Genomic DNA, 27,323 nt, shown 5'->3' with positions numbered 1-27,323 from the left:
ATCCGACTTACTCGACTGCGTATTTTCTCCTCACGTTGGTGATATTCATCACATTTAATAGTTTCTACACGGCCTGGAGAATTATATTTTCCTCCAAAATATGATAATTAGAGAATAATTGTGGATTATGATTCTCTGAGGCAATAGAACATTCCAGTGTATAATTCCCCCCGTGGAAATATTATTCCATCTATTAGTGTGCCTGTCTTTATAGCTCAGATCGAGATATTTTTTTTCATAACTGAATGTTTGCTAGAATCTCCTGCCAAGTAAAGGACCGGTCAGAGTTAAAGAAAAATGGGTAGCCAAAAGGCTTTCATTCATTCTGTTGAGCACACTAGAGTTGCCCTCGTATCTCCTGGTTTGTGCTTTTTGTTTTTTTTGCCCCCCACAGCGAGCATAAACACTTTTTGCTTTGGAGCTTTGCGTGCTCCGATCATAACTTCTAGACAACTTCTAGTCGAGTTTCTATTTTTCCTTCAAATTGGATTTTTTCCCAGCTATGAGTGTTGCTTTTAGTTGTCAGCATTGTTTTATTTTTGTTTTTGCATTTGCTGCGTTAATGGAAGCTGGTAACAGTTAAGTTGGCTCTTTTCTTCCAGCACTCGCCCACTTCCCCATTTGACATTTGGATACTCAGAGGACCGGTGCTGCTCTTATAGCCTAGTTATGTAACTGCTTCTCCACTTAGAGGAGGAAAAAAAAAGATAAAATGGGGTTAGTATCTGAGATGGCAGCGAGGAAGACAGAAAGACAGTAATGAAGATTTTACAGAGGCGGATGAGGTACGAGTGAATTTAGACTCCATTGCTGTCCTGGGAGGGCAGGCCAATGTTTTAGCTGCTTGTTTTACATGTTAAAAACAAGTACTGCTGTGTTTTTATTAGTTGGTAGGAAACAGGTTGTTTTCTGTAAATATGAAATTGTTCAGCATAGTTTGCCAAGTTTGAAAACAAGAGCCTCATTGATATGCCACTGTACCAAGTAGAGATGGACCGATCCGATATTACGTATCGGTATCGGTCCGATACTGACCTAAATTACTGGATCGGATATCGGAGAAAAATAAAAAATGTAATCCGATCCATTAAATATCACGAAAGCACCTCACAAAACTTGCAACACGCCGTAACTCACCTCAGAACGTTAGCACGTCGGAGCAGTATGCATCACGTGATAGAGCGGCTGTGGCATGCGGGACCTGTCGGTGGTCTGGATAGCATGTGGAGCTTCGCTAGCAACCCGGCATTTCATCTCCGACAAAGTTATCCCCGAGAGAAGTAAAGCAAGTGTGTAAGTCCATCTCTGAATGTTTGTAAAGCATTCCTGCGTTAAGCTTAACAAGCGATATATGGAGCGACTGCCTCTTCTTGCTGCTACTTCAATCATGAAACTGCTTAATGATCAGTTGATCGGCTTTTCTGTCTCCGTCTCTCTTGTTTGTTTTTGGCCCACTTTGCACCAGAAAGAGGAAACCAGCGGCTGAACAACAGCAGCACGTTTAAGCTTGATAAGCTGTTGTTAGAATTTATTTAATATTACTTTCTACTCCAGGATCTTTTTCTACGTAGCTGACGGCTGGTAACTGTGCAGGGGCGGATCTAACAAAGTTTAGCCAGGGGGGCCGATAGGGCATTAACAGGGAAAAGGGGGCACAAAGACATACTTTTCTTTCTTATTCTCATTTAAAATGTCGAGCTTTTAATAAATAATTATCCAAATCTTACACCCAAAGTTTTAATTTGATGTAAAATGAATAGAAGTCAATTACTGTATATAGTAACTATTAAGTCTAATATACCCTAGTAAGCTATAGTACTTTTTCCTTTGGGAAGGTACCATCTGTGCAGTCTGCAATTTTGTTGAAGAAAGATGTTGAATCTATTTAATATTTCTTGAAAAATAATTGGTCCAAAGACATGCAGCTTGTGGGGATAGGTTAATTGGATAATCCAAATTGTCACTAGGTGTGAATGTGCGAATGAATGTGAGTGTGAATGGTTGTCTGTCCCTGTGTGTTAGCCCTGTGACAGACTGGCGACCTGTCCAGGGTGTACCCCGCCTCTCGCCCTATGACAGCTGGGATAGGCTCCAGCGCCCCCCGCGACCCTGAAAAAGGATAAGCGGAAGCGAATGGATGGATGGATGGATGAAAAATAATTGATTTCTGTGCATTTTTTTTCACACTGCATCAAATTAAGGTTGATTACGTCGATTATATCTGACGATATCGGTATCGGCAGATATCCAAATTTATGATATCGGTATCGGACATAAAAAAGTGGTATCGTGCCATCTCTAGTACCAAGTGGTGTTACATTACATTATATCGCTTTTGAACAAACCCTTGATGAAAACGCTTTATCCAAATATAACTGGATCCAGAAAGTGGAAATATGTGTCCCACTGTTATATGAATGCTTGTCAATTTTATGCTTAATAAAAGAACAGATTATACATTCAGTAATAAAAGCTTCTTTTTTTAACTTCAGCTGAGAACAAGGCAGAGCAGTTTACAAACTTAATTCCCCTCAGATTTCCCTTGTGAGTGCAGGGCTAAGCAGTCCAAGTCTTAATCGCTTGACTACGTCCTATCTCCTCAGCACACCTGCCCTCTCACTTTCTCGCTGACTTTAGGCTTTAGAGTAAAGAAAAATGCTATTGATTTTTTTTTTGTCCTTTTTCTTTCGCCTCCTGGTCGTCCATCATTTATGAAACAAAAAGTAATGAATAGATAATTAGCCTGAATAGGCAGAATTTGGTTATAGTCCATCACAGGCAATGTTGTGAAATCTTTCCTACTTTGTCAGCAGGGTTAGCTAATTTGGGTGCCCTCATTTGTTTACTTAAGGGAATGGCAACTTAGCTGTCACTAATTGAAAATGATTTGCGTTGTTTAAAAAAAAAATAGGATGAAGAAATGTGGGCTCTTAATTAAGGTTGAAGTGCATATGCAACACTAATTTAAAGCCTCTAATAGCCTCCACTGTTTGTGCAGGCCAATCACAGGCCCAGTGATTTCTAAATAGACACGTTATTGAAAGCTGACAGTCATGCTTAATTGAAAATGTCAAACACTCAAGTTATTCTGAAAGTGTACTTAGACGAGCAGTCGCTGCTGGTGCGGGCGGGGCTTTCTCTGGTTATAAAAGTACTGACCAAGACCAGATTCATTGGGAAGTCCACAACAGTGGAATGAAACAGGATCTGCATATGTGTGTGTGTGTGGTACTGAATCAATAGAAAGCTCACAGGTCTTCATTCATGTTTCTATTTAAGAACAGTGATGTCTCCTCAGGGGGACCCCCTTCCTCCTATTGCTGTAAACGAATCTCAAACTTAATCTTGATACAGAACATTAACTGAGCCTCTTTTCTTTCTCTCGTTCCTCCCTCCCTCCCCCCTTCTCCTCTTGTGGTTTTCCAGGTGGAAGTTGAAGTGGAAAGCATGGACAAAGCAGGGAACTTCATTGGCTGGCTGCACATTGAAGGTGTGAATCTGTCTGTGGCACTGGTAGAAAATGCTCTGTCCAAGGTGCACTTCACAGCGGAGCGCAGTGCCTACTACAAAACCCTGGTTGCAGCAGAGGAGGGGTGCCGACAGAGGAAAGAGAAGGTAGGTTTGATTTAGATGCTACAAGAGCTCTACTGCACAACCTACAAAACAATGAGTCCCAAATGGCATTAAACTGGCCCTCAAAAAGCTTTCAAATGTTAATTGCACAGTAAACTTCATTTAACCAAAGCTAGCTATCTTTAGGTTCAAAATTGCTGATGGAAGTAAATCTCAAGATGTCATCTGGCTTAGCAGCAGCATCAGTGCTTGATTTACTGGCTTTCCCATCTCTGAGCCATAGTGACTTAGGGTCTGCCTGCCTGTGGCCATATTGTCCTGTGTCCATGTGTGGGCTATTTCTTCCATCGCAGATCCAGCAGCTCTTTTTTCCGCCTTCAACATCAGTGCCAGTAATACATTTATTAGTAGAGGTGCTGTCTGGAGAAATGATAATCCTTCAGAAGTGAGTGGAGAAAAATAAAAAGCTTTTTGTTCAAATAATGCTGAGAAATTGCACTAAGTCACCCCGGTGGCAATATAAATGTGACTAAAGTGCATTAATAAGATGCAGTGCTAAAAGTTAAAGTTACAGTGTTCTGAAAATACTCCGTCTGCTTCTGCAAATAGCCACATATTTGCAGTTATCATTGAAGCTTTTCTCAGTGGGAAATCTGTGATGGATAGAGGCCTCTCTCACAGTGATCCTAATCTCGCCCTGCATTTTCATTATGGCTCCGCGACTCACCCCTGGCAGATGCACGAGGTGCCCAGCCAGCTGTCATCATTGTCCTCTTTCTCTCTATCTGTGTAACTTATTTCTTTTGCTCATGCCTCTCCTCCTCTCGCTCTTCCACTTGCGTCCACCCATTTGGGTCCTTGAGGAGACACAAATGCATCTTCTCCCCATATAAATGTGATGTAGTGCCGGAGCCAAGAAGGGGTTGCGTTCTTTTTCCCCTCCTCTGAATCTATCATGTTCACAGTGAGTGTGTTCCTACTCTTGTGTCTTCCCTGCTCTCAGCTCTCCTCTTTTTCTTCCAATTACTCTCTGTCTAGGTCTTCCATTTCTCACAACTCTGAATAGAGTGGTGCGCAGGTGAACCTTTTGTCTGACATTTAAAAAAAAAAAGAGGCAAAAAAAAGGAAAAACATCTTGCCAGTGATGTGAGCACACAGACGCTGCCATGTTAAATCTAACTGCAGCATGAAGGCGCATTCCTGACACCTCCGATAACAATTTCACTACCGGTTTCCAAACCCCCTTGCAGTGTTGAGACAGATTGACTTTCACCACAAGGTTTTGACTTGAGCTAACCTGAGCGCGGACAGGGCCGTGAGGAAAGGCAACAGAATGGGGCCTGAATTGACCAGACAGACGGTGATTATGTTTGATGTTAGTTTGCCAAAGGCACCGGTGGACAAATCAACCTCAGCCTGATTTGTTTGTGCATGTGTGTAGTGGAAAGTGTGTTGTGTTAGCAGGGCACGGGGCAGTTGTATTTGTGTGTGAATGCATACTATGCAACTTGAAGGCAGATAAGGTGGGACTTGTGTTCTAATTAACCCATAGAGACCATCTTGAGGGAAAAAAAAGCTAAGAGCATGCATTTTTTTCCCCGCCTTTCTTTCTCTTTTGAAGTTAAGGTGGTTGGTCTTTGTGTGTAGGCTGAGGCTCAGTATGGTAGCTTGTATCCCTTCCCATCGCCCTCCCTCTTTTCCTCTTTTCTCATTGCCCTCTCTTTATTGTCCCTGCGGCAGTAGATATGGAAGACATCATTGGTACTGCTGCGTCAGGCGTCTCTCTGAGAAAACAAGGTTGTCATAATGAAGAGGGTCCCATGTGTGCGTGTATGCATGCACACACTCATTAAGAAAAGCGTCGGTGGTCCAGCAGGACATCGAGGGGGAGGGACTCAGGCTTGCTGCAGTAGCATCCTGAACCAAAACTGCTTAGTTCGAGTGACTTAAGCGAATATGAGATTTTGCTACAATGAGGCCAATGGGACAAAGTGATTGTCTTCTAAATGAAGCCTTCCAAAGGGTTTGGAGAAGACTCCTTTTCTCAGAGCTCAGCGCATTTTGATCTTGCACATCAGCATCTCTTGGAACAATATCTGGAGCAGTCCTGGGAGCAAATCCATCTCACACAACATGCAGAAGGTTTAAGTTGTAGACCTGGAATTGCTCCAAAGCCTGTTTCCCCATTACATTTATCTGTGCCTCGACTATTGTTTACATAAATCTCTAAAGTGTGTCCCCCTGTAAGAATGATCATCACGCTATCAGCACTAACATTCCTATAACTCAGTGAAAAAGACCGACCCAGGGACACAGTATAAACTTATCTTGTGGTGTTTTAACAATGATTTGATCGCTGCCAAGCCATGGTCACGCCCCCTCCTTAAATCTCCTCCGTGGTTTAACAAAGTAGTCTGGTGTATATTCAAAATCTCCTTTGGTTATAAAAACAAACTCTCGCTCAGCAGTCATCTGTGTAAACAAGACTCATTGCAAAGAGGGTGCATTTTGTCTTTGTAATAAGACAGATCTCTTTGCAGCTAGTCATATTATGTTCCACGACTATCTTTCTGCAGCTCAGAGAAATGAATTGTACAAAATGGTAGTTTGGCTCGGTGGATTGGTAACAGCAGAGTCTTTGACAGGGGAAATGTTGGCTGTAGCTTTCATTGAAGTTCCCTAAAGACTGAACAGGTGTGGGAGCTGGCTCGTCGATATGTAGTTGTGCCTCGGGACTTTCCGATTTCAGAAACAGAAAAATGAAATAAAATACTTAGAAATTAAGAGATGGGTTCACGAGAGGGGAAATCAATTTAGACTCCCAGAAGCTCTTGGCTGTGCTCTGCTAGTCAGAGCTCTTCGCAGATGTGCAGTGTTATTTTTTGTGTGTGTATTTATTTGTGAATATTCTATTAAGGCCTACCTTTACTTAAAAAAAAAAAAAAGGAAAAAAAAGGCAACCAAGTAGCTATAAATTGGACGAGGACAGAAACATGTTCGTAATTGGAGTGGCCTCATTATGAAAAGATGAATCAACAATCGGTGCTCACAAAACAGAAGTGTGCTTTCTGTTGGGCAAGCGTTTCCCCCCCCCCCCCTTTTTCTTTGCTGCTATAATTACCCAACCTTGAAGGAGATTCATACACTCCGATGGCTCTCAGAGTGGGTAAAAGAAGATGGAAAAGAAAAGGCATGGAAAAAAGGGCAAAAGAGGATATGACAAACCCTGTTAAAGATATTTCATGTCATAGGAATCTTCTCCTTTCATCACTACCCGCCCCTTTCCTTCAGTCCTACTTGGCCCTCTTCACAGACCACTCTCCTTCTTTTAATCTCTTCTGTTTTCTCACATCCTTACCCTTCCTTCTGCTTTATTTTTCTCGTCTCTGTCCTTCAACTAATAATCAAATTCCAGTCATGCCCCTGGCATCTTTAGATGCTTTACAGTTTTTGGATCATGCGGGACAGTTCCTTGGCCTGGACTCTGTTCAGAATGAATCAGGACCTGCAGCAGTTGTACCCTTTTCGAGGGGGGGGGGGGACCTTTGGAAACATAAACCCAGGATCTGGTGCTGCCGTTCCTAATACTTCACCCGTCCATCAACAGCATCCGTCAAAAGCACTTGAAGCGGCATCATTCTGACAGTGAGCCAGGTGACGTGTCCTTGGAGCAGCCTGATTGACGTACATAATCTTGTTTCAGCATTCTTTTCTTTTTTCTTTTTTTACCCCAAGTGGTCCCCAGACTTGGAAGTCCAGCCGACTTAGCTGTCACTTTGCCAAAGGCCCTGTTCACAAGTATAGATTACCACATGACCCAGGTCATCCGTTTTTACTGTGCAAAGCAGATCACAGAACTCGAGTTTGCTGCTATTGGCTGACTAACATTGTTTGCATGTCTGATTATATTGGTACAGTGCAATTTTCTAGATCTTTATTTTGGTTCAGTTGCTTCTTGCTTACTCTGAAAGGTCAGTTGGTAGCTCACAGTGGAAGCCAAACATCTCAGTGTGCTTTTTTTATGAGTTGTTTTTTTTCTCCTGTTTTCAAAGACGGTGCAAAAACCTGTCCCTGTCTTGCTTTCTAAGCTGTGTCTTCTCTGCAGTCAGCACATCACACACCTGGCTAAACAGGAACACACTGTGGATGAATCAAGATAATTGGGCTTTTAGCAAAGCTAATTAGCTTCCGTCCCTGAGTTCATGCTGTAGGAAGTTTACCTCTAGTCGGCTGAATTCACTCAAAGGATTTATATGGTTAGCGTTCTCTCGTTTGTTTGCATAAAATTCTAGATGTTGTTGTATATTTCCCCTTCAGTGAAATTAGATAAAATGTGTGCATTTAAAAAAAAAAAAAAAAATTGCTGTAGTTTGAAGGATTTTTTTATCACCTATGTACCATAATAATTCTCAGTCTTCTGTTAATAATCTACATAAAATTTCATACTGCCGTCTTTGTTTGGTTTGCATGGATGCCAGTCACTATTCTATTAATACCACGCTCAGTGCTTTCTTAAGCCCTGAAGCCACTGAAATCCTTCCAGGGTTGAATTTTTTTTTATTTCCTCTATCCTTTCACATTTTCTTGGCCTCTCATAGTGAAATAACCTATGGCAGCCACCAGGCAATATAATGGAAAAACGCTGGGGATTAACATTAAAGTAAGGTCATCTGTAGAGTCTTGAAGTGAAATAAATTTGGTTCTTTCTATGACTGACTCTAAAATTGTTTCTCAAATTTGGGTCTTTTTTTTTGCCAAATCCCTTTGCTGCTCTCGCAAATTATTTCCTCTTAACTTGAGCCATTTTTGGTCCGAGTCCCTGGCTGTCATGTCTCTGCAAAGAGAGTTTTTGGCTAATGTGAAATAATTAGTGCCGTTACATTCCTCTCACAAGTTGCATTAGAGTGTGTAAAGAATTAAAATATAATGGCATTTGGAGGCACACGGAATGATTGCACAACTGTATTACCGTTCCAGGCATACCTCTCGAATATCTCTCCAATGTATTGCTTACTGCTGTCATTGTTGCCTTGTGATTTAACAAATGAAGGCTGTGTGGCGTCGAGACGGGAACAATGACCATGACATGGGCAATCACAGAAAGTGATACTTCCTTAATGACTGGGCTCGACACCTGTCCAGACCACTTGAGAGGGAACGAGAATGGCAGCCGAGGAAACTGCTTCTCGGGCCTGGTTAGAAATGACATACCTGTGTTTCAGGGAAGTCATTCTTACCGGGCTGATGTTTTAAGTTTTTCTCGCCACTTTTTTTGAGTCTCTTCTTTTTAGTGTAGTCCACTATCTTGCCTGTTTCTTAATTATGTTAAAATCCATACTCTTTGTTGTCTCGGTGGATGGAATTTTCTTCTTTTCTAAATGTCTCCTGTAATCCCACAAAGGTTTGTTTTATTAAAGATTATACCTGAAGACTTTAGTCCGTACCATATGGATTTGCATTTCTTCTTCTCTGATTTCTTGTCTTCTTTGTGTGCAGTATACTTTGTGCCTCGAGACTGCGATATGATAATGAAATAATTTAAAATCTTTACTTATGTAGCGCTGTGTAATATATCTTTGCAGCTTGTGGGATATGGTGAAGGTCATGAGCGCGTACAGCTTGTTTGCATTTCCTCGGCTGCTTTTGGAACGATTTCAGAAGAGTCCATTACGAGAATTTCAATGGGTGAACTTGAATGAAAGGCACTTTGTGTGGTCGTAAGCCGCAAATGCCAGAAAACATCCTCATCTTAATTTGAGACATTTTTACCTCAGGCAGTGTTGGTTACGAGGCAGTTACACCCCCCCCCCCCCCCCCTTTTTATTGTTTCTGCTTTTTTTTTTAAACTCTATTTAAAGGCCTCAGATTTATACTAAAGACTTTGAGGAACGCATTGTATACAATGTGCAGCTCATGCATAATGCAGGTGTTTAAAGACCTGCGTGAGCACCCAGACATGTTATGTACCAGTAAATCACAGAGGCGAACAGTACATTTTCAATCTGCAGTGCTGTTTGAATGTGAGCATGGGATGTCGCGTACAAGCAATCAGAATGCAGGGATTTACAAATCATTTAAAATCTATATACAGTTGCCTGGTGGGTATTGTTTTCTATTTATATGATACATGAAGCAATGTACAGAGGCTCTTTTAATCACCCCCAAAATAAAATAAAAAATAATGGAAAAATGAAAGGGGGGGAAGTGGTGACATCGCAATGATAGAGGGCCAGGAAACCATTATGTCACAGGCAATTTGCATTTTTTTGCTCTTTAAGAGATGAGTAGCTAAAACTGTGCCAAAAGTCACAGTGCATCATCTCACCCGTGGGCAAACTATCGATGCAAGTCTAGCTTGTGCTGGTAATATATCGTCCACAGAATTAGAAAGTCCAGCACAACAGCGCTCCCTTGTCTGATAACTGCTATACCCCAAGGACCCTGCTTCCCTCACCATCACGTCCGTTGCTTGGAACACAGTGTCGTAGCTGCAAGTAGCAATGACCAAGTTAGTACAGTTTGATGACTCATGGTGCAGCAGTCCTCAGCCTACTGTGGGCAAATCACCTTTTGTGTCTTCATTCAGGAAATCAGATGTGTTTTGTGCTCCATTCACAAAAGGTGTTCATGTTTATTATACACCACAATGTATCTGTACTAAAAACTAACCAAGTGTGTGCTTGGATAATAACTGGAATCATATAAACAGGCCTCAGAGCAGGGGTGTCAAACCCCCTTTTAGTTCATGGTCCACTTGCAGCCTAATTTGATCTTAAGTAGACCAGACCAGTAAAACTATTTTCTAATTTATAAAACTCAAGATAAACAGGCTGAGATATTTCTTTTGGAAAGGGAAAACATCTCAGTGTTTTCGCATTACAAAGAAATCCTGCTGTAATCAGTCAAAGAAGCCGTCATCACTGCTTCCTGGGATTAACCACTCTCTAAGAAAAAAATCTGTAAAACTACATTTAAAAGTACTGGCAGCTCATTACTGTGAATTTGTGCCATAATTTAAAAATGTAGAGTGAGTGGTGGGGGAGGCAAACTTGTGATGTTTAATGCTTTTAATTAAAACTTATTTATTTGTATTATGTTATCAATTTCTTTGGTGTAGTGTGGGTGATGTGTTTATTCAGACCACTGATTCAAATAGAAGTAACTGTTTAGACTCTTGTGATGTGATTCATTTTTAAGGTCAGAGTACTGTGGAAAAATCCAGTATTTGCACTTTACTCTTAGAAGTTTCACATTTCAGGTGGGCTAGATTGGATCCTGTGGTGATCTTGTTCTGGACCCCGAGCTATTAGTTTGACATCTCTGTGTTAGTTTGCATAAATCTAACTGAGCACTAAAAAATGTGTTTGTAATAAGTCAAGTCAAAGTTAATTTTATAGCATGTTTTAAACAACCTCTGTCGGCAGATTCTTAACTATATACTGTACTCAACTGTAATAAGTGTTTTATGTTAATTACTTATTATATCATTTCACATACTGGAAATGATTGGGCAGTATAGAAGCAAACTGAAGGTTGAAGGCTTTGGTGGCATGTGTGAAAGGACAGTAAGATCACAGCAGGGGGGACATCATTCCCTGCAGGGTGGTTACTATGGGAGTAGTGACCCATTTGAGACCTCCCATCTTTGGATAAGATGGAGCGAACCTTGCATTCTATTATCTACTACAGATTCCCAGGCATCCGTCTCTGTCTGCATTGTGCCTTCACATTCATACGTGCACAATGTGTGCAGATGTGCGTTTTGAATGTGACTGCATACCATTTCCTTTTTGTTTGTTTACTACTGTAAGCCAGTGTGTATGCCCGTGTGAGTGCACGGCTGCCTTCATCCTCCCTCTCTGCACTATACGCACAAAATGAACCACCTACCACACAAAAGCAAAGAGCTGACAGAGCCTTTTTTTTTCTTTCTTTCTTTCTTTTTTTTTGTATAGCTAAGAGATTACATAATATGATTGAGTGTGCTGTGTACACATCTGCACACATACACACAAACTTTGTTGCAGATGGAGGGAGGTGCCACACGTGCACGCACCATACTCTCACCGTCTCTTTCCTGCTTAGTCAAACACACTTTGAGCCCGTGCAGACAGACGGTGCACGCACAGATGTACACATGCACGCTCTCTCCGGAGACACCACCCCCACTTTAGTCGGCAAGCTGGACCCTCGGTGCCCTGAGGCAGAGACAGACAGACAGAAGAAGAGATCAGTGGACCCAGTGATGTGTGTGTTATTTACACCCCAACTCCCAGTTTTCTCTCTCTCTCTCTCTAACTCTCTTTCTCATTTTCCCGGTCTTCATCTTCCTTTTCCCCAATTCAAAGCTGCAAATTCAGCACTCTGTCAGCTCTGCTCGCAGTCTTGTGAAATCACATACTAACATTCTTTCCATCTTTATTTGCTTCATTCTCCATTTGACACAAAGGCTGCACCCCGTGCTCACATTCTTCTTTTTCTTCTTTTTTTTTTCCTCGCGTTTTTTTTAATGAGCAAGAAGCTACCCCAGTGACATCTGAGCAGTCCCACCTTCTGCTTGGCGAATTATATATTTACGTGAGTTGCAGGATAACACGCAGTCTTTGAAAATGTCATCTGAAAAATGCATCCAGGACATCAGGCCAATCCTAAGGAGCCCACACCCTCATATGAAATATTCTACTTGATGAAGCATATAAACAGGAAGTGGGCCTTTTTTGTTTCGCACAACATTTTCTATGTGTATTTGTGCAACTGTGTTCCAGCAGCCTGCACGTGATTTCATTAGTTTGCATCTTTTCTTCAACTGCGTTCGTGATGATTATTTTGCATGTAATCCTATACATTTGTTTATGTACGTCTGTCTCTGTGTCATTGGCCACACGATTTCTTTCTCCAGTCATGCACAAGATACTTATGCCCTCCTAGCGGAGGACCTCGCAGGCAGGTTTGCGGCTCCCTCTGCTTCATCAGTGTAGAAATGACTCAGGCGCCCAGCCTCCCATCACTTCGCTCTAGTCTTAGGATGAAGGTTTGAGGCCATGAGATCACAGAGGGTTGCTCAAAAGGGAGAGTGGAGGTGATGCACTGACAGAGAGCATAACATGATATGACACAGTGCGTTGCATTATGGCTGATTAACACATGCTCAGCTCTGTCACCCGCAATAGAAAAACACAAAGGTCTACCCATCTGCCTCTCTGCACTCTCCCTGCCTCTTATATCTTGGGGCTTCCCTTCTTTTTTTCCCCTCTCCTTTGCCCCAGTTACTCCGCCATCTTTGCTGATTAAAGTAAGTGTGAAGGACATGCACTGACTTCAGTTGGGCTACTGAATTATTTGCTGTCTTTTTTTTTGGGGGGGGGGGTTAGTCCCTCCTGGGACACTGTAAGGAGACACTTTTCCACTTGATTTGCCGAGCACTACTTGTGGCTGACTGCCTTCTACCTTCACCAGAATGAGTGCATGCAATAAGAGCAATGAGCCTTGAATTTTAACGCAGACATATTTGACCTTAGACTGGAGAGCATTGATTGGTCAGTTGCAGCAGAGGTTCTTCCTTTGTGCTTAATGCAGTATTATGAGTGTTTCCTTAACTGTTACGCATTTACTTCAAACCACCCGTGTGTAAAACTATGCCTTTTTATAGAACCCTTTAAATATCTTCTTTGAGAAACTTTAGGCTTTAAATACTTTGAATAGTTTAGAGGACTGGATTCAGTTAGATGATAACCGAAGTGAGCATGGATTTGCTGTGCCTTGTACAAACCACTCTTATCGTGTTTTTTGATAATGCCATTCGTTTGAACGTCCATTAGCAGCACTGGCATTTTCTCCGTAGATGACTGACATTTATGTATTTTTGGGAGTCATCAGGCAGATTAATCAGAAAGATTTACGCTGCACATTTTTTTGCCCCGCTTCAGGTGTCCTCTCTAATCGTCCTTATTTAATCAGGAAAAAGAGCAAAACAGGGTGGGCTATTTACGATCGCACTAAAAATAAGACATGCAAGTAATAGTCATTTACACACACTTTGACATTTTTTAGGGCCCCTGCTCGCAGCCACACTTAACTCTATTTACTATGGGTCGGCAGAGAAACACCCCTCCCTTACGTTTCCCCCCGCCTGCCTCTCTGCTTCCCTTGTTTTTTTCTGTTGTCTAATGAAATGCTAAATATTTGTTTCTTGAGGGTAGCATTTAAATGCTGGTCCTGCGCTGGTTGGGATCTGCATATCCTGTTCCACTTAATGAGTTCCAGTTATATTAGTTTCCAAGCATTAAGATGAGACTTTTTGACATTTCCCTGCTGGCCTTGTTGTCACACAAACAGGTTATGACATGTACTTGTCCCCTTTGACACCTCTGACTTGCTGAATTTGCATTTCTATTTACACATATTAGCCACAACAAGAACACCTGCCTAAATACTTCCCTTGTTCCACCAGAGGAGTTCTTGCCCGTCCTGTCGTGTCTTGCAGGAGGCAGATCCTTCTGGGTATGTGAGTTGTGCTGGTTTCAGTGCACTCCACAGATGTTTGATAAGTTGGGGATCTGGGGAGTTTGGGGTCAGGGTCAGTGCCTTGAGCTCTTTCTTTTTCCTTAGCTGTTTTTGTGTCAGAGGTTCACACAAATGCTAGGACTAGGGTTTTGCAGCAAAAAATTGCAATGTAATAAGAATATCGGTGTTATACGTGTTGCTTGTCGGTATTTTCGATGTTGTGGCTGATCAGTGTTTGATTACTGCGTTGCTGCTGTTGTCATGCCAATATGCAAAGTGTTCCTTTAGCATCTTCTCGGATGAGACGGATCAGAGCCGTCTTTGTTTTGTTTTTTTCAGCCACAAATGGAGAGAAGCAGCTTACTGTATAGCCGCTGTGGAAGCAAACGCCTCATCAGTTCTCCTTATTACCTGCACACAGACACGGAGTCCTCTACACATTGGCATACTCCCCTTGGTTGAGCAGCCAATTCTGTTCCTAAATGAATTTGCTTATTCTTTTTCTCCATTTGCCTCATGACCGCCTCCCCAGTTCTATATTTCTCTCACTTTATCCCCCTCTTCTACTCCTTTTCTGTTGCACTGATTCATTTCCAGCGACAACAGCACAGCTGATTTTACTGTCAATTTCTGAGCCTGTCTTTGTGACCAAATATGGTCTTACAGGCACCTACTTTACTGGGAATTACTGCTCTTTTGGCATTTGCTTAATGCAGTACAGTCAGTACTGTGCAAGATGACCAGAAAACTTTTCAGGTGTGTAACTGAGATCAAAGGAGTTGGAAGAACTCACTGGCTTTGCAGCTAACGTGTTCCGCTCACAGTACAGTCTGTAGTTTCCTCTTGCCTCAGTGCCTACACACTATCATCCCCATCTTTCTCATCTTTAATTCAACCTGTTTGTCTTTGACTTCCTTCTTCCCCTTTTGACTTTTTGCAATCTAGGCTCTGAATTAGATATCTTATTTGTCATTTCTCCCTTACTTTACCCGTACTCTAACAAAGTACATTATTACTATTATTTTTAATTGATTTAATTTCTTGATGTGTGATGATTTCTAACAATATTATTTTGGATCCCTACACTTCCCAGGTTACAGTTTCTCTAACTGCCATTGTATGTTGACTTCCTGTATGTTTTGTCACTTGTGCTGTATCAGTACAGGGCCAATTTGAGCTACATTTCTGCCGCTACCAGCTCTAAGACTGTCTGAATGAATACTGATTGTCATTGTGCAACCAATTATAGGAAGGGAAGTTGAAGGTTGTGGACCTTAAGGTTATCAGACCAGGTATTGTGTGCATTTTGCTCTCATCAGTGGCTTCAGATTGACTCCTAACATAATCGTTCCGTTGCTCTCGCCTTTCATAAATTTTTGTAGTCATTATTTCTCTGCACCCTCTTTTCTGTCACTTGTGAGCAACTTTTTTTTTAAACCCATGTGTTACATTTTTGATAGACCCATCCATGTCACCACCATAATTATTCAAATGACTGTCAAGAGCATGAATGTTGCCATATTTTCTATGCATTTACACGTAGTTATTCTTTGACTGACCCTTAGGGGCATGACTGGCATATTATGCTTCATCAGTTAAACTAGGCGTGGGATTGGAGCGTGTGCAAGGTGCCTGAAATAACTTTATTCCCACCTTGCTTTGCTGCCTGATTTTACAGACTTGACACCTTTTTTTTTTTTTTTTTGAGACCCAGGTTGGAAATAATTTTTGATTCATTCCAGGACATTCTTTTTAATTATTATAATTCTCAGTAGTCTTCCTTTGTAATTTAGGCCTGTCCACTTCTACTGTGTTCAGAATCCTTGCTTGCCAGCCTGCAGGAAAACCCCTCTAAATCTAGAGAATGGGAGCACTCTGCTAGTTTTGGGAGTGAGTTTTTGTGCATTTTACGGACCCGCTGTTTTTGTGTGTGTGTGTGTGTGTGTGTGTGTGTGTGTGTGTGTTTTTTTCCTTCTCTCCTCTCTTGCCTTAGGGAGAGACTGTTACATAAACAGGCTCTCGTCATCCCCACATTTTGATTCCCGCTGTTGTACCAGCCTCTTTTCATACTGCATTTTTCTCTCTCTCTCCCGTTTTCAATTATTTACTGACTTTTCACCATATGTCTCCACACACTATGTGTTTATTTCCTACTTCCTCAGTGTGCCAGTAAGGGTCACCCTGAAGCTCTTTGCATGGTTCAAAAGTATACTTGGAATTCAGACATACAGCTGCTGAGAAAGCGTACACTTTATATTACTGTAAGGCAAGGCAAGGCAAGGCAAGTTTATTTGTATAGCACAATTCAACAACAAGGTGATTCAAAGTGTAATATGGGAATGATCTCTGTAGCTTGAGCACAAACTGAGAAATGTTTCATGATGTTTTAAAATTGTATTTTGCTGCAGCCATGTCAGCTTTAGGTGTAGCATTTAGTTTTCCTGCCAAATTCTTCAAATGAACAGTTTTCTCCAAAAGAGCAGACAACGCACAGGATAGATTTTCAGCTGTTATGCACGGGCTTTGTTTATATTAGGCAAAAACCCTGTCGTGTAGTACAAGATAAAGTGTTTAGCAACCACTTTTTCATTCACTTAGTATTTTACTGGTGATGTGTTCTGCAAGCCATCAGGCCAAGCCACTCGGGTTCTTTTTCTCCACTGCTATAAATGCAGTCAAGGAATTTACAACAGAATCTATTTGACCAATCTCCTAATCACTAAGCGTTCCCGTTTAAAATGTGAGGAGATATTGGGGGGGGGGGGTCTGTGAATGTTGTGTATTATGCCTTTTTTACCACTTTGTCAGCTTGGAGATTTGCTCTGGCACGTGCAGATGACAATGCCTGCCATGGCGCTGCTGATAGAAGTGCTCATAATCTCACTTTTGTAAATGGAACATCAGATATTCAGGGGAACAACATCAGAACAGTTATTCAGAGACATTTACGTTTTTTACCTCTGATTTCACTCAAATCTGAATGTTATGCCCTTAATATCCTCCCCCTTTCAATTTATTTCTCTCCTGTCTAGTTCTTACTTCTCTTTTTGCTTTCCATTGCTGTTCCTCACCGCGCCGCCTCTCCGTCTCTACTCTACATTACTCCTGTTCCCTTATTTCTCACTAACAATGATCAGGATTCTTCTACAGAGAAAAACAGACTAGGGAGGATGTTGCCACCCTGTGTAAAGGCAGTTGTCATGGCAACACTTTGGCAATCCAGGACGGCCTAGCCTGTTAATTAAAAAGTTGATTAATTGTCTTTTAATTGCATACTTGTACACTGTAAAACCAAAGTAGTCCTTTTTCTTAATCACTCTATACTTGTCTTTCCTTATTCTCTTCTTGCTCTTGTTCCTTTAAGCTTTTCTATAGTTTCCAGTGATCAGGCAGAGAGCATGCTCTCACGGACAGTAATCCAGTTGAGCTTATAAACATCTTATGGAGGAGGCTTGAAAGACAGAGCAGGGAGAGGGGATGAGCTGAAAGGATGTGCAGTCACTGTTAATTTCAACCCCCACCCCCCACCTTTTTTTTTTCCTGCACACAGAAGCACCATGCAGGTAATGCTATAGAAAGTAAACTTGACACATTTGGCCTCAAGGTCATACCAAGGACAGTTACTAGGGAAATCAACACAGAGAGGTGAAAGCTGTGTGCCCTGGGAGGGCTGGCCAGAAGAGATATTAGAGATATATAATATATTAGAAAATATTATTTTATATTACTAAGTATTCATAATTATGTAGCTATAGCACTGCGTGTTCAATGTAGGGAAAGGAAAGCAAACACTTTGCGATTTGGTTGGTAATACGTTAATTTATAAATTTGGTATAAGCTCAAGTGTTAGTGTTAACAGATGCATTAAGTAAAGGTTTGTTATAATTTGAAAATAAAATTAATTTTCCATCGTTAAGTTGATTATCTCTACATCCAACACTATGCCCATTTTGCTGGTGCCTCATTAAGGCACTACCAGCAGCTTCACATGGCACAGTGCTGGCACTGTTACATTGTCTTCACAACAGTTTCTTTTTCATGTGTTTCTTTTATCTGGTCCTCCTCGTGGTAACTTTGTCCTTGTTTGTTTCTTTCTTGCCCACTCCGTAACCCTGATGCTGTTATACTCGTGTGGTGTTTGTGCAAATTGCCAACCTGAAAATACCAGTCTTTGACTAACAAATACCATTACTCATTATTTCCTTATTGTTATTGAAGGACTTTTTTGTTTTGTTTTGTTTTTCATTATAATTAACAAGACTATTTTATAGAGCCAACATTAAGGATACAGGGAAGCTGTGGAGGATGCAGAGTTCATTTGGCAAACAATTGCAAAATTAGTGCATGATTCATGGTTCAGGCAACTTACTGAACCAAAACCTCAGAATTTGTAATTGTGGCCCTCTTTTCCAGCAGCACTTCTTCCTTTTTTAAATCAAAGTTATCATGAAATAGTGAGACAAAGTGTTTGTCTTTCTCACAACTTAATTACTGTATCACTCCCTTTTTTCTGTCCCTTCTCGCTCTTTGTCTAAACCTTTGAAGATTTTTCTGTATCATGTTCTTGGAGCTCGTTGACTTTAATTGCATGCCTGTTCCCCAGCGATGCCTTTGTTTGCTCTGATCTTGTGCGGCTTGATCATCTTTTAATGGCCTCCGAAAGACACAGAAACTGCTCGAGTTAAAGAAACAGCCCACTTGACATAAGGCTCCATATACTAGAGGGACTACCTCCAGGGACCATGGGTTTGTTGATGTTGTCGTCTCGTGTGTGTGTGTGTGTGTGTGTGTGTGCGTGTGTGCGAACACGCTTCTGTGAATGTCATCTGTAAACAACGCCTGGATTGATCTGGCAGCTGTCTGTCTTTTCATACATGGTGAGTAGGGTGGCACCCGTGTGCAGGGTAGCTCAGGTGTAAGTTTTTGTGCGTGCACGCAGATCGCTCTTGATTTCATATGCACCCACATTCTCTGTTTCTATGGTAACGCCATGCCCCCCTTCAGTTTACATGCTCATACCACCAATCTCTGTCAGGTGTAACTTGGTGTTTGTTGCTAATAGTACTTTGTCAGCGGTCTGACAGACCTACTCCCACCACCCACCCGAACACACACGCACACGTCTAAGTGGATCAATTTGTGTCAATTTAAAAAGTGTAACAAGTTGCCACCATGATAGCCTTAGGTCGTCTCCAAGCCCTTGACTGCTGTTTGCACGTCCGTGCACACGTATGTGTATGTGTGGGGGTCATATTAGCCGTGTAAAGCTGGGGTTGAGTAGCCTTGCCGCCTGCCTGCTGCCTCTTTGATGGGAGAACATCTGTTGGCTGTGATATGAAGCTTGGGAGTATCTCTTTCTCTCTCCCTCTCTCCTTCACTTGCTCTTCCGTTTCTGTTATGAATTCCCCAGCTGCTCGGCTCCCTCCCTTCACGTAAAAAACCCTGTCCCAGACCACCTGTGCAGTTTTAATGCATAATTTATCTGCTAAGTAACCACATCCGAGAGACTCATCTCTCCATCCGTCTCATCCTTTCCCTCTATGCCCTCATTGAGGTTTGGCTCGGGATGTCGACGTGGACCCCGGTTTCCTAATATTCCCGTTAAAGCAGATTAGGATTGATTAGGTTTCATTGGTGGGCAGTGTATCCAAGTGTTGAAATCAGCAGCCAGTAGTGTCAGCTCGAGTCAAGAAGAATTTTGGAACTTCAGTTTAACAAGACTTCAGTTTCACCTCTGGCAGCAGAACAAGAAGCCACGCAACACCTATTTTGACCTCTTTATTGGCAAGCATCAACTAGACGATCGATTTACATATCTTATTGATTATTCTTCAACCTTTGCAAGAGGTGCCATGTCGAATCCTAAGGCAGAATACTTTTGTTGGACTCCTATACTTTTATACTATTGTATATTAAGATATGTCTCCAATCTTAATATACTGGTGCTGTATGACTCCAGTTTTTACAGCTTGTCATACGCCTGTATGCAGCTGACATGTTTTGTTACCATACGTGGCCTTGCAGGCCCAAAAGCAGTCGTATTGCATTAGCCCATTGTGACAGAAACGGTGTTGTTACCACATTGTAGCTTAACCTGGACCAATTTTTCCCAGGGCTACAGTCATGTATTATGTCTGAGTATGGCAAGGAAGAAATGACAAGGAATATTGCAAAGCAAGTCCCTCAACCTCTAAATCAGTTTTTTATTCTCCTGTCCTGCTTACTTAGACCACCAAGACAAGGTGAGCCATGAAGGTTAATGTACCATCAACAACCCCTCTTAACCTTGAACACTGTCTTTTTTTATGCTCCATGTGATGTATTGGGTTAGTGTCTTTTTAGTTTAGTGTTCAAGAGCAATTGAGCTTTCGCAGCACCTGTCAGTCAAGTAGCTGTCCAGTCAAGATCAATAATGACATTTTTCATGTGGAGGCTACTCCATTTGAATTGGAAGTTGTCAGAGACACAGCAGTGACCCTGAACTTGTAGTGTTGCCTTACATTATGATCATTGCACTACAAATGAACTCTTAAACAGTCAGTAAATCAAAGTGGTGGAGTCTGGTAGAATGCCCGTCAGTCGAGCTGTTTTCTACCTTGATCAGCTCCGAGTATCTCCTTGTTAGACATTGTTCTGAAAAGAGAAGTGAAAAAAGTTTGCACTTTCACCATTTCAGTGATACCAAAAATAAATTGCTCTCCTTGAATAATCGTAAAATGAGTCAAGTCTTTTGTACAAGTTTTGGGGGAGTCGCCCTAAAATAAGATCAATATTAAACAAGAGTTTTCTTAATTTGGAGATTGCATTTGATAAAGCAGAGGGTTGTCAGATTCCTGAGAACTATAAAATTTACCCTACTTTATGCAGAATGTGCTGAAATGTTTGTGGTCTTGTGCTGTGAGGCTAGCCCAGTATTTAAAGTTCCCTTTTGTTTAAAGTGGGTGTTTCACAGTTAATCAGCCCTAAGAGTGTTAGGCAGCCCAGTTCAAACTGCTGGACTTTCTGAAAGTCTGTTTCCGCTGCCACATAGGAAAGAAATTTGTGACAAATGAGAACGAGTTCATAGCATCTCCCAACCACAGAAAATCTGTCGAACAGCCAAGAATTACAGCTGTCACAGATGATGAGCTCAAGATGACTGCGTCAGCTGTCAGCAAATTGATTCTCAGAGTGTGAGTAAAGTCGTCTTTTTAAAAACAGCTGCTGGGAAAGAAGTCGGGGTGACACATATTCAAGATCATTTTAAAGTCCTCCAACTGGCATTAGATTGTTATAACTATAGTAGACCATCACTTCACCTTTTGTATTAAACATGATTATTATTATTATCATTATCCATGCATCCACTTTCTTAACTGCGTGTGCAGGTCAGGGTCATGGAGGAGGATTCTGTCATAGAGGTAAAAGTGGGACTGGCAGTGAGCTGAACACATTGCCAGTCCCTCACAAGGCTGACACAGAGACTGACAACCACGCACATTCATGTGCAGATTTACTCTGATTTAGGGTCACCAGTTATACTACAGCTATACTAATTACCCAGTGAACAAAAGGACAGGGAGAGCATGCAAACTGCTGACCACTGCACCACCATGCGAGTTTGTTGCTCTTGATTTACTTCTATAAGTGCAACAACAACAAACTTGGGTTAAAACTACACGTTTTATGCTTATAAACTAGATACTTTTGAAAATTCACTTCTCTCTTTTGGAGGATTCTGTTTAGTTATGGCAGATGCGACGAGGCAGCTTGCATCTCGGTTGCCCCCATATCATGCTGTACTTCAGCTGCGAAGACCCCCTCATTGCAGCGCCTTTGCTCGTGCACAAATGATGCCGGCATAATGCCGCCGCAGTCCTAAGATGGCATGCCAGCATGACATTGTAACTCAACAGTGTTGGTGTCTAGTGTGGCGTGTCCTGCCATGCTGGCTTTCCCTTTCACACAGACAATGATTCCGCTTTGTGACTGCCTCTGCTGCTAGCTTTAAGGCGCAACAAAAAGCACCCTTCCCAATCCCATCCCAGTACCTTTTACACAGAAGCGGCGAGGTGGAGGAAGAACAGCCCCACCTTGAATAGGCTAGTGGCGGCTGTCCATCTTGTTGGTCATTCTCCAGCTCTAATGACTTTGTCAATATAGAAACATTGTTAAAGAACAGAAAATCCAGGCCTGTCCACCTTTCTGCCAACCTGACCCAGTCATTAACATAAGACTGTTGCTGATTTCTAATGAGCTCTTTCTCACTTTTTATGCAAATCAGATTCCTCTCTGCTCCTAATTTAGGAGCAAGCTTTTAGAGTTTTAAGGCAACATCTTGTCAACACAATCTAGCTCTTCGTTTTAATACAGTATCCAGTAACAACCATCCACGTATTATTGTTTGACAGTCTTAAGAAATGAAAATGAATCTTAAAGCAAAACTGTTTTCTTATGTGCAGCATAAAGGCTTTTGATGTGAAAGAGAAAAAACGTGCCCTCCAATTGAGTTAATGAACCTTTGTCGCTAAAGGGAGATTCATCAGGGATATAATGGGGCTAAATTGATTCACAAAGTGCACTTGCATGAACAACGTGCTCCTATTGATTTCAATTGTTCTTCAAGTCTGATTGGGTAATGAATAAATAATGAAACTTTGTAAAACACATGTAATAAGATAGACCACCAAGATTTTATTATCTTAATCACATTAGCCCTAGCTTCAGCTAGTTTGCAGCATTCTTTCCGAGGGACGCCTGTTTGCTCCAGGTTGCGTGGGCTGAGCCCTCTAGTCTCCTGAAGTGTGTTAGACTCAGATGGCAGTGCTTCCTCTGAGTGTCATGTATTTGTGAGTGCCATATATGAGGACAAGACTTGTAAAGCTACTGAATTTGTTGCACAGATAATATTCTTTTCGAATGTGATTGCATTTATGCCTCAAATAAGTGTGATGTTCTCAATTTGGTGGAGAAAGTGAGTTGTATGAAATGAAACACTTTTTTTCTCTTAGAGATTTGTTTCCAAGCAATTTGCATCTAAATGAGGCATATTTGAGATGTTTACTTTTTAATGTTACTGCACTGTTTTCTTCTAACATCTGGAGGTGAGGCCTTGTTTTTTTTCTTTGCTTCTCAATCTTGTATTTGCATTTGTCTGGCGTATTAGACCCTTGCTATGATAAAAATTTGGGGTGTTTGTTTGCGTAAAAAAAGTGTACACTTTGTAGCAATGGTGATTTTAGTCTTAACAGACCATACACAATCACATACACACACACACACACACTCTACTACAATTGACACACTGCCACATTTAATCAGTGTTCAAACCAGCCCTCACACCCTCGTTCTGGCACTACGTGTGTGTTCAGTCATCCATCTGTCTGTGTATTCATCCACCTGTGCTTGAATGTGTGAATCTATGAATGTTGCACCATTGCTTAGTCTTTCTGGACTGCGGCAGTCTTCTTCAGATTAGAAATATTCAGATAAATTGACTCTAAGCTAATCAGCAGACCTCTTAATTATCCAGAGCAGAGCTGCACTTAACTGTCAAAGAGGTACTCTTCAGCCAGAGAGGTGTCTTGGGTGCCAGGCTTAGAAAATAAGGCTTGCCACTATTGCACTGCTGTAAAAACCTGGCCATGACAGCTCATTTTTCTTCGGAGCTGTTGGGGTTTCGTTTTGGGTTTTTCTTTTTGTTATTATTATTTTTTTTTATACAGCCTTTCGCTACTTAATCAGCATTTGGCAATTAAACATTACACTGGCTAATGCCAAAGCTTCTCAGCTCGATAAGCAGAATTTCTTTATTTTTTTGGTCAGTTTTATCATGTGCAGTTAAAGTGATTAGAAAAATAAAAGAGTTGGCATATTCGTTTGTAGCCAAAACCAAGGAAGCAGGATAATGGAAGATTAACAGAATGAAAGTTAGAGGAAACAACAAAAAAATCCAGCTGGAAATTGGAAATCAGCTAATCCCTAACACACATGCTTCAACAATTTTTCCAGCTTTTTTTTTTCTTTTTTTAAATGTGATTCTGATAGTCACTCTGAGCGCAACCTTTCCCCATCACCACATTACCCCACTGGACTCACTTGTCACTCACTTGGGTGTAAGTGTGTTTTGTCATTCAAGAGTTGTGAAGGTCAGCCTAACCTTCCATCTCTCAGCTTGGGCTCCATTATTAGGACTTGTGCTTTCAACATGAGCTAAATGGCCTGCTGCTTTTCTTTTTCTTTTTTTTTTTTTATCCCTTTTCCCCATAATTCTATCTCTCTCCTCTCGTCCCCTCTTTCACTCTCTCATTGTCTGTGGCAGCTTGGTGGCTCTAGCGTCTGGCTGCAGTTGCAGAGCAGCAGCAGAAGCAGCAGTCACATACCTGCATTCAAGTGGAACAAACAGGATGGTTGGCTGCTCACGGAAGGTCATCAGCCCTGGGCACAGTGTGTGCACGCTTGTGTGTTTGTGTGCATATATTTCAAAAAAATTTTTTTATGGCTTTAAAAAGTGACAGAGCTCTTTCTTCTTTCTAATGATGTACTCGAATGATGCAGAATAAATTTTCATCTTGCTGTAATCACACTGATCACTCGTGTCTTTTATCCGTATTGGCCACAAATAATAAATATGTTAACATATGACCTTCTGCCCTCATTCAATTATGCAGCAACAAAGGGAAAAACGGGGATCTGATGTTTTCTTTTAGCAGAAATCTGCTTCCGAAGTGGACACCAGGATCAGAAGTGTAAAGATCAAAACTAGAGACACAGTTAATTAACTCAGGGTTGCGATTTATTTATTTATTTAATTTTTTTTTTGTGGCTTTTTGTTTCTTTGAGGATATCCTAAATAAAACATGTTTTTTTCTAATAGTTTATAACTTTGAACCTTTGCGCTTCTACACATCATAGAATCGGATGTCGACATGAAGCCTTCTCATTGTGCTCTCTGTCCAGTCCCCCCGTAACTTGCTATCAGCCTAAAACTGCTGCAGTGACATCTGCCAGGCTAATGAATGGTGACACTCTAATCTTTGTCTTCCCTAATTGGTGCTGCAGGTTTGATCAAAAGCCAAGTCATGCTAGCTCAGTTGCAATATGGTAATCATGTTTATTACTAGACTCTGTGTATTCCAGCATTTGTAAGTGTGCACATAAAGTCTGCATATCTAAAATAGCTATGCTATCCTAATATTGGTTGATCTTGGGGGGTTTGTTTTCAGCCCTAAGTGACCTTAATCAACCTCTACCCCCAGAATTTCTACCTGTCTACATTCTTTCTGTCTTATTTCCTTTCTCCCAAAGCTGCAAAGCTGTAAGCTATGCACAATTAACTGTGTGGTGCTTCAAAACTGTTATCTGGTGGCAGGCTGCAAATACATCAATTCTGCAGTCAAGTTGGGCAGTTTAACTCTGGGGGCATTCGTGGAGCTGCAGTTTTGGCACTTGCATGTTCCATTTTTCAGGCCCTTTACTATTTGCTCAACAAAACCATCAATTGCCCCAGCCTTAAAATATGCCTTCAGACGATAAAGAAACCATGTGCCCCCCACAGTATGATGGTGTGAACAGATTTAGGTCCCCTCGGCATGAATAAAACCTGGGCCATATCAACGAGGTACAGGATCATCTTAGCGCGCAGAGGAGCGCATGTTATACTAAAGCCTCAGGTGTGATTACCACGTGCATCTTGGCAGATGAGCCAAGACAGAGTGGAAAAAATGACAACAGTAAAACCAGCTAATCTAATTAGCTGAAAGATACTGTGCACTGAAATAATTAGCCAGAATCTAATTGGCTGATATCAGTGTGCTGTTAAAAATCTGCCTGCTTCATTTTCTTCTTTTTCAGTAACCTTTAAAAGTAAACAGTTCCCAAATAGCCTGCAGAAATGTGCAGTAACAAGCAGTCGGGCTACAGCTATACAAGAAGTTGGAGCAGTATGAAGCTCAGCTGTACTTGTTGACTTTTGAGATCCCCACGTAACCTCTCCTCCTGTTTCACAATGATCCATCAACAGGGAGCTGATTAGCTCGCTTTCATCCTAACAGTCTTGTGTTTATGCATGTGTTTAATGCTATTACTGTACCTGAAGCTGTATACAGACATGCTGCTTTTCCCTTTAGCCGCCTGCTCTTTCTGGTGCATCCCCTTCTTTATGTAAACACACATACACGCGCGGGCTTGCTGACATCCATGCAGTTTGATATGTGGCCCAAGGCAAAGCACTTCTCTCTAATGAGCCTCCTGCCCCCCGTTTCTCCTGGGGAGCCGAAAGAGGACTAACCTTGATGCAGCCTTAGAAAGGATGTAACCTGCTTACACGCATCCTCATAAATTGCTGTGCTCGTGAAGGAACCTAATTGACAACATTCTTTACCGAGGGAGTGATATTATCGCCGACATTACATGGCTAATCTTAACTTGATCCTCGGTCCACCTTTAATCCTTAACCCTAAAACAGGGGTGGGCAACTCGAGGGCTGGTGTCCCTGCAGGTTTTAGATGTGTCCTTGAACCAACACAGCTGATTTAAATGGCTAAATTAGCTCCTCAACGGCTGTATCCCAATTCAGGGTCTGCAGCCTTAACGGTCCACACGGGCCGCGTACTCAAAGACCGCTAAGGCCGGAAGTGAGAGGCTTGTGAAATGGGACGGTCTAGCCCCTGTCGCGCTGCCCAGGTTGCCTAGCAACCATGACACTAACAGCTGGAAACGTTTCATACAGCTTTGTTTGACAGAAATGAAGGACAAACTCTTTTGTTCATTTGTTTGTTTGTTTCTACATGAGCTTTGATTTGATAAGTATCTGAGGCTGAGACCACGGGACTGTGAAATCATGATTATTGGGCTTCACTTCTGTACTGAACAGTCATTTAAGATTAGCTAGTAAATAACAATTAGCTAATGTTGTTCATGAGACTTAAGTCATCTCACTTTGGTAATGTAAATCTAATATGGCCAATTTTAAAGTTACAATTTCAATCATTATTAGTTATTACAGCAGTGAATGAACTCTGTTTCAAATCCTGAGCTTCAGTAAAGATTCAAGCTGCATTTATTTATATTATTTATATTTCCTGTCACCTTAAATCTTCACTCAAAGACAGGTTTCTTTGACACTGTATATATAACTGTGTTATATATATGAGAGACAAATGTTGTTCTTTTAATATGTTGGCATGACTAAATTTGTCTCAGTGCTTACTTTAAATATCCATAAAATCCTCACATTCTCTGCAAGATTAACATCAACTATTGAACGG

The 27,323-nt window shown here is 41.5% G+C and overlaps 1 protein-coding gene across 1 annotated transcript in view; it reads left to right on the top strand.

Moving 5' to 3' along the window:
• snd1 (staphylococcal nuclease and tudor domain containing 1) overlaps positions 1-27,323 on the top strand; it is a 176,276-nt gene that overhangs the window by 109,115 nt on the left and 39,838 nt on the right. Inside the window, exon 17 of the mRNA XM_085437009.1 lies at positions 3,427-3,615. Within this exon, the coding sequence (XP_085293135.1) occupies positions 3,427-3,615 (189 nt within the window). The remainder of the gene's footprint in view (positions 1-3,426; positions 3,616-27,323) is intronic.

Source organism: Copadichromis virginalis, linkage group LG17 (assembly GCF_057382275.1).
Source record: "Copadichromis virginalis isolate Kocher_CV1m ecotype Utaka linkage group LG17, C_Virginalis_male_GT1.1, whole genome shotgun sequence".
NCBI lineage: Eukaryota > Metazoa > Chordata > Actinopteri > Cichliformes > Cichlidae > Copadichromis > Copadichromis virginalis.
This window is presented reverse-complemented; position numbering and strand designations above follow the sequence as displayed.